General features: G+C 43.6%; 1 protein-coding gene across 1 annotated transcript; it reads left to right on the top strand.

The window, feature by feature from the left end:
* The first annotated feature begins 551 nt into the window (after positions 1–551).
* dlb (deltaB) lies at positions 552–7,139 on the top strand. The gene is made up of 7 exons (XM_055941696.1): positions 552–821; positions 910–1,149; positions 1,253–1,310; positions 1,423–1,680; positions 2,867–3,228; positions 3,579–3,795; positions 5,348–7,139. Exons 1-7 carry the CDS (start codon positions 771–773, stop codon positions 6,067–6,069), a joined length of 1,908 nt encoding a protein of 635 aa, XP_055797671.1. The 5' UTR covers positions 552–770; the 3' UTR covers positions 6,070–7,139.
* The last annotated feature ends 1,118 nt before the right edge of the window (positions 7,140–8,257 follow it).

The following is an 8,257-nucleotide window of genomic DNA, read 5'->3' as shown; positions in this document are numbered from 1 at the left end:
CACGCGTCTGAGCAATTATTTTTGGACTGAAGAAAGGACAGACCATGCAATTCTTCCCTACTGCCTTCAGATCGATATTTAGCCTCCCAAAAAAACAATAAGGGCAATTAATTATTATGCCAACGTTTTGTGAAAAAAAATAATTTGGAATATAAATTATAAGCCTAAGTATATAGGCTGTATCAAATAATAGGTTATAACCACCTATAACCACAAATGTAGCCTAGTCCGTCAGGTGATACTGTCTATCAATTAATAAACAATTTAATACCGGTAGGCTAAAGTTCTTAAATTAACAACTTTCTCTTTACATGTTTCCAATTTTGTATTTATTTTTTATGTCTGATAGGAGTTGAATAATTAAATATGTAGGTTTAAACATGCCGTTTTAGATGCAGGTTTCATACAATTTAAAAAATTTCGCTGACATTTAATTAGCACCAAATCCACACGCATCCCACATCTACTGGTTGTCCCTTGGGTTTTCCCTGTCCCGCCTCCTAACGCGTGAAGGGGGCGCATCGGGGGTATAAAACCCAATCAATCTCATTAAGCACCAGAAACAAAACAAGTGAAGACCAGGGAAAAGGAACGAGTGAGGACTTTTTAATGCCTTTTCACACTTATTTTATGGTGTGACTGCAAGGATATGTTTCTACAGCTTTAGCTATTTGATTTTTTGGGAATAAGCGCGTGTCACTTCTATTGGACACAACGAATGCATACACCTGCGGATTGTTGTATAGCTACCAACCAAACAACTGCCATAAATGGCCTCACTACCTTTTAGATGTGTCTTGGCTTTGGTTGTAATGCAAGTGGTAAGTACGAAACGTAACAATAAGGAACCATTCAATATTGCCTTGCTTTACACACAGCTTAAATATGATTTCGTTCTTCTCTTGGTAGGTATCGTCCTCTGGTGTGTTCGAGCTGAAAGTCCATTCGTTCAACACTGCCCACCGCATATGCAGAAGGCATAGAGACTGCCACATATTTTTCCGAATTTGTCTAAAACACTCGGAGGACGTTATCCATGCGGAGCCACCATGCACGTTTGGAACCGGACACACCAACGTCATCCGCGCAGATCAGACCTCGATTTCCAGCAGCGCTCCAATTAGAATACCGTTCCATTTCAAGTGGCCGGTAAATAACCGTTTATACATAAATGTTACACATGGAAATATAAATTATGTTACTGTATATCATTATTGCGTAAACTTTAACCCAGGATTTACCTCTATTCCAGGGAACATTTTCGCTGATACTTGAAGCATGGAACGCAGAAACCCCTACAGAATACACAGGTAAGGTGTTGTTGCAGTAGACATAGTATAGCCTTTCTTAACAGCCTACCTAAGTTCAAACATTCAGTATGTCAATGGGCTACTAAAATACACATGTTATTGTATATTTCAGACAACCAAAACAACCTTGTCAGCCGCTTGGCAACCAGAAGAAGACTGGCCATCGGCGAGGACTGGTCTCAAGACGTCCACTTCGGAGAGCAGAGCGAGCTGCGCTACTCCTACCACGTATTCTGTGACGAGTACTACTTTGGCGATAGCTGCGCGGAGTACTGCAGACCCCGCGACGACACTTTGGGCCACTACACCTGTGACGAGGAGGGGAACAAACACTGTCTGGAGGGCTGGAAGGGCAACTACTGTTCTGATCGTAAGTACAATCGAGTTAACGTCAATGACTTTAGGCTACGTTACTGTCCAGACTCAGATGTTGTCAACCAGTTTGGACGGACTGCACTGTATAGGCCTATTGTGGATAGACTGCACAGTGCACGCAATTATTAATTGATCAATGAGGTTGATGTTATAATTGGCATTCTCCTTGGTGAAAACACAATTAATACTTTTTAAAGGTATCACAAGGACAGCATTTAGGCAGCATTTAGACCTGAATGATTGGTGACAATAATTATTACATACAGACCTAATCACAATAATGATTACATACAGACCTAATCACAATAATGATTACATACAGGCCTAATCACAATAATTATTACATACAGGCCTACACAATCACACCAACAATGAAGCATATGCAACACATTAATTCACCCTTGTTTTATGAAAATGTTTGTGTCAAGTTATTTCTAAATTAAGATTACGTCTCCCTAAAGAATTTCACTTTAATCCTTTAACCAGCCATTCTATTATTTTAGACAGGCATAATTGCAGGAGTCTTAAAGGGGCAATCTGCAGTAACTACATCCATTTTGTACCCATTGATTCTTGAAGAATATAACTTATAAATGCCCCATGAGCTTAGATCAACTATTGTGTCCCATCAGAAACCAAAATATCACCTTTGTTTTACTCCAATGTTTGCAAACAAAGTAAATGTAAACAAACACTGTATAGCCTAAAAAAATGTAACCTATAATTTTAATACCATGGATGGTCAGTCCTTGCATTTATAGCTCTGTCTATGGATTTGAGAGTGCTCCATTTTGGTGAAACAGTGGCAGGGAGTGGCTTTGTTATTGTTTTAACTGCTGACTGCTTGTGGAGTTCAATCTGCCTTTTGTTCCCCTTTAACAAAGGGAGAAAGAACCGTGACTGCCAGGGACACATGTTGGAGATGCTGTGTGTCTGTGTGTTGCGGGTGTGCGTGAGTCAGAGGGAGAAAATAAAGAACTGGCTTCTGTTCCTGCGGTTGTGTGCTCACCAGCTGCTTGGTTTAATACTTAAACAGTTGAAGTCTGAGACGGGGCTGGGGGGGGGGGGGGGGGGCAGACAGGGTTGTGTGTGTGTATGTTCTGTGATGTAAAGCGCAGGGGGGGTGCCCAATCTGCCCATTCATTGTAATCACCCTCCCATCTCTCCCCTCCTCCCTCCAGCCATCTGCTCGGTGGACTGCAGCGAGAGGCACGGCTACTGCGAGGCCCCTGGGGACTGCAAGTGCAGGATGGGCTGGCAGGGGCCCTCATGCAATGAGTGTGTGCGTTACCCAGGCTGCCTCCATGGCACCTGCGGCCAGCCATGGCAGTGTGACTGCAAGGAGGGTTGGGGCGGCCTCTTCTGTGACCAGGACCTCAACTACTGCACCAACCACCGGCCATGTGCCAACGATGCCACCTGCACCAACACAGGCCAGGGCAGCTACACCTGTACCTGCCGCTCGGGCTACAGCGGCACCAACTGTGAGCTGGAGACCAATGAGTGTGACAGCAACCCCTGCAAGAACGGAGGCAGCTGCAATGTGAGTAATATTTCTGCTTGCAGGAAATAGGGGTTGTTCAATTGAATGTTTAATTGTGTGTTAAACAAACTTTTATTTTAATTAACTTGGAATGCCATGTTTAATTTTTTTACTTAACTTAATTGTCCATTTGAGGGTAAAATGGAAATGTATCCTTGACACAAACACAGTGTAACAAACACATTCTAGTAATAAATATGTTAAAATAAGACAATGTCAGAAACATGATCAGTAATCATGGATCATCTATGGATTGTAAAAAGCCAAACGCCCAGTCTAGGTGTCTCTCTAACAACAATACTCTCGACAGTACTCGAAAATACTCTAATGACAATACTCTCTCTCTTTAGGACCTGGAGAACGACTACTCGTGCACCTGCCCCCAGGGCTTCTATGGGAAGAACTGTGAGATCATTGCCATGACGTGTGCCGACGGGCCTTGCTTCAACGGGGGTACCTGCATTGAGACGCTAACGGGGGGCTATACCTGCCGTTGCCCTCCCACATACACCGGCTCCAACTGCGAGAAGAAACTGGACCGCTGCAGCAACAGCCCATGTCTGAATGGTGAGTCTGTAGTGTATCAAGTTCAAGTATTTTTTTACATTTGCAAGTATTAAAGTGCAACTGAAGGCAATAAACAACTTATCTGAAAAAAAGCCTGTGGCATCGATGTTATTCAGAAACATTTATTCCAGTGTCTAAATTGACTACAAAGTGTAAATAGTATAATTTTGTTCATAAAGTCAGTCTTGTCTAAAACAGAGTTTTGTAAGTGAGTTCGTCATGACTCACTTGAGGGTTGGGTTTTGATTTCGACAATGCTCTCTTGACCACTAACAAAGGATACAAAGCAGCGGTGATTGCGCTCTATTCAATTCTACAGCAGAACACAGACGGTGAGACAGACCTGCCTATCAACGCAGCGGATCTGACTTTGTTTACATAAAACAAAACGTCACACATTTTTTAAACGTGGTAAGATCATAAACAGTCCAGTCATATGTGCTCAAGTGCCAAAAGTAGGATAAAAACAGCAGGCAGGTTCCTTGTTTTAACAGGCGGATTGCACCGGGATAAAATCTATTCTTGAACCTGGTAGTGGAGGTCTTGATGCTCATATCTCCGCCTAGAATAGATGGTAGCTGGGAGAACAGTGCACTTGGCTGGGTGGCTGGGGTACCATACTGTCTTTTGGGCTCTAGTGCGGAATCTGTCAGCATAGATGGCCTCGATGGAGGGGAGGGTAGTGCCAATGAGTCTCTGCATTGAACACTACCCTCTGAAGCCTTTTGTGGTCTTGTGTGTTGGTTTTACCATACCACACGGTGATGGATCCAGCCAGGATGCTCTCTACCGTGACTCTGTAGAAGTTAACTAGAGTGCGTGTGCTCATGCCAAACTTCCTCAGGCGCCTCAGGAAAGAGAGGCATTTGTGTTGGCTGACTATGTCAGATCGGACGAGATGATTAGGCTCAGGAACTTAAAACAGTTCACCTGCTCCAAAAAAATGTGGAAGCAGGTGAAAGTGGATGGAGAGGAGCTTGTCTTGGTTCTGATGACCTCTATTGGTTCAAGTATGCACCTGCTGGTAGTACTTGCTAATGAAGTACTGGACTTGGCTGGTTGAACAATGAATGAATACATGTTTTCAAAGTATATCAATGCACACAACCTAAGCACATCTTCCTAGAGAAAGTCAATAAAATGTTATTCTCGGAAACACAGAACTAAAATCTTGTGTAATTGCATCAGATGGTTGATTAAGTTCTGGGGGGAGATGTGTTACTAGAGCGAGGAGCGTAAGCTCCACTCGCTCTCTACATGTTCGGGGAAAGTCTATAGGCCAAATGTTCTCTCCCCTTCTGAAATTTGAAAGATGCGAGCACCTGCGAAATTGTGATTTGTCCAAATTATTAGTGACATGGGAACAAAAGTTCCTCGTTAGTCATCGCATCCCAATCTGTTGACAGAATCATGTTATTTTGATAAAGACAGAAGTCATGAAGACTTAAGAAGTGGCAACAGCGCGATATCCCATGTACCCCATCTTGTACTACTTCAGAATGTGGTAGGCTGCACTGTACTAAGTGGAGCCATGTCATATGTTGTCTTATAGGTGGTGAGTGTCTAGACCTGGGTCAGAGCGTGCTATGCCGCTGCCGCTCCGGGTTTACCGGTGCCAACTGCCAGATCAACATCGACGACTGTGCCTCAGTACCCTGCCAGAATGCTGGCACCTGCCAGGACAGCGTGGACGACTACACATGCTCGTGCACATTGGGCTACGCCGGCAAGAACTGCAGTGTGCGTTCGGACGCCTGTGGCCGCGGTGCCAGCGCCCAGCCCTGCCAGAATGGCGGCACCTGCTTCACCCACTTCACGGGTCCTGTGTGTCAGTGTCCGACAGGTTTCATGGGACCTAGCTGTGAGTTCACGCTGCAGCTCAGCTTCCAGCCTGCATCCCGACTGACAAATAAGCCTTCCTCCGCCACCCTCACCGCCTCTTGCATCCTGGCGTTACTTGCCCTTGGCCTAGCGGCGGGCATCGTGGTGCTGCGGCGGCACCGGCTGTGTAGTAGGAAGCAACTGAGCGACACAGCGGTGTTTAACGACCTGGAGACGGTGATCAACCATTTCCCCAGCGAGAGAGAGGCTTTCCTGGGGCCCAGTGGCCTGTTCAAGATCAGCAATAGCGACCCGCGCCTCAGCTTGGCATCGCTTGTATCGTTGAGGCCCCCAGATGACAGGACAGGCCGGGGACTTGGGGGGGAGCACCATTCTCTCTCCCCTGGACAGGACTACCTCTGGAGGGGGGAGAGTGGGGCTGGGCTAAGATGAGCCACTGGTCTGGACTCAAGGACAGAAAGAGGATACAGGACAGCCACGCACCTGAGAAGGGAGGGCGGGACAGAAATGGGGAGGAAGAACAGGGGATCGTTAACACTTCTTTTTTCTCTTTTTATGAAATGATAAGTGAATGAAGAAAAGGACAAATGCTATGAATGGTTGGATTCCTGTCATCATTTTTATGTTGCAAATTTAAACAAACAAAGAAAAAACCATGTTGGAAAACAACCTCTCATCATGAAGAACAACAGTAAGTGACCTCATGAAGTTCAGGAACTTTAGGAAATCTCCTCAGAGAAAGGTCTTCAACGTCAAATAACCCAAAGAGACGACTACCAATACCACATGACCACTTGCGTTGGACACTGACACTGACACTGATCTATCATTGCCCTTGCTTCAACAAAGTCATATTCACCAAATGACTCGAAGAACCATTTAAACCAAATACAGGAAGACCTAATTCTCTGACCTGTATGTTTTTGGAAGACCAGCGCACAATAAAGACTTATCAATGACCTTCAAGGAGAGGATATATTTTCTGGATTGACTTCACTGTGTTTTTGTTTGTTTGCACATTTCACCAGAACTCAAATTTTAGCAATTCCAAAAGATAAAACATATATTTTTTTCATTGAAAAATGTACTGGGATTTCTTCTAACATACAGTAGTACATACATCAGTCGGTATACCATCATTTTATTTGTTATTTATTTATTATGTGTAAAATGTTTGTCAAATCTTCACCTTTTTTGCCACAAATCCAGAGATATATTTATGTGATCCTAAATGAACAACCTGTAATGGATGTTCTGCATCTTTGTGTGTTTCTGTGTATTCTAAATAGCCCATGAATACTCCAGGAAGAAACACAAAATTGATTTATGACCTGAAATCAATGAACATGTAACTTTGATACATAGATCATGACATAAGTATTGCTGTTTCTGAAGAACAGCCAGTGTAATTTTATGTTCATGCCAAAGTTTGTGTTTAGTCTGGCATTTGCTCTCATAAAAATGTTGTGTTTGTAATGTGTTGAATAAAGACTATAAAATCATCAGCTTTTCTAGCCTATCGATTATATACATACAGTACGTTGGCCATATGATATAGGATTAAATGTTATTCAGTTAAAATGGTTGTTTTCATAGGGGTTTACGTAAGACAATATAGTAGAAACGAGCACTATTTTCATAAGAAAATACAAATTGGGCATGAACTAGTATTTCACCGCCTCTCAAACCTGAATCTGTGGCCCCATTCTTCCTTGCTGTCCTCACTATCAGAGGGTATGATCCTAACTGCCACATTAGGCTACTTTCAACCATAGAATGTCCCTGTGTCCATTTGCCTGAGAATGTTAGTGGATATGTTGGCAAAAACATTGATCATGGCCATCATTTTACATGTCTTCCATTTAGCATGATATTGCCCTGTAAAGTAACCTAACTGCACAACGTTGCCCTGAGGCAACAAAAATATATCATTTTTTTTGTATACACTACCATATACAAAAGTATGTGGACACCCCTTCAAATTAGTGGATTTGGCTATTTCAGTCACACCCGTTGCTGACAAGTGTATAAAATCAAACACACAGCCATGCAATCTCCATGAAAAAACATTGGCAGTATAATTGCCTTACTGAAGAGCTCAGTGACTTTCAACGTGGCACCATCATAGGATGCCACCTTTCCAACAAGTCAGTTTGTTAAATTTCTGCCTTGCTAGAGCTGCCCTGGTCAACTGTAAGTGCTGTTATTGTGAAGTGGAAACATCTAGGAGCAACAACAGCTCAGTCGCGAAGGGGTAGGCCACACAACCTCACAGAACGGGACCACCCAGTGCTGAAGCGCGTAAAAATCGTGTTCCAAACTGCCTCTGGAGGCAACATCAGCACAAGAACTGTTCGGGAGCTTTATGAAATGGTTTCCATGGCCAAGCAGCCACACACAGTGGTGTAAAGCTCGCTGCCATTGGACTCTGGAGCAGTGGAAACGCTCTCTCTGGAGTGATGAATCAGAGCGCGACGTATGTTTGTTGTTGAAAGCTGTTGAATGCCGAAACTGAAACCTGTCGAAAGCTGAAACCTGAACTAAAGACCTCGGTTTAAAAGCTGAGTGTTTTAATATACTTTTTATTTTATTTTGAATCCTGCGGCTCTGTTGGGCTAAA

This window comes from Salvelinus fontinalis, chromosome 13 (assembly GCF_029448725.1).
Source record: "Salvelinus fontinalis isolate EN_2023a chromosome 13, ASM2944872v1, whole genome shotgun sequence".
In the NCBI taxonomy this organism is placed as follows: Eukaryota; Metazoa; Chordata; class Actinopteri; order Salmoniformes; family Salmonidae; genus Salvelinus; species Salvelinus fontinalis.
This window is presented reverse-complemented; position numbering and strand designations above follow the sequence as displayed.

Bases quoted from the DNA above. Each gene is read 5' to 3' on its own strand.
- dlb (XM_055941696.1), top strand. From the start codon at position 771: ATGGCCTCACTACCTTTTAGATGTGTCTTGGCTTTGGTTGTAATGCAA. The intron at 822-909 runs GTAAGTACGAAA...TTCTCTTGGTAG, and splicing joins CTTTGGTTGTAATGCAAGTG to GTATCGTCCTCTGGTGTGTT. The intron at 3,229-3,578 runs GTGAGTAATATT...CTCTCTCTTTAG, and splicing joins AGAACGGAGGCAGCTGCAAT to GACCTGGAGAACGACTACTC.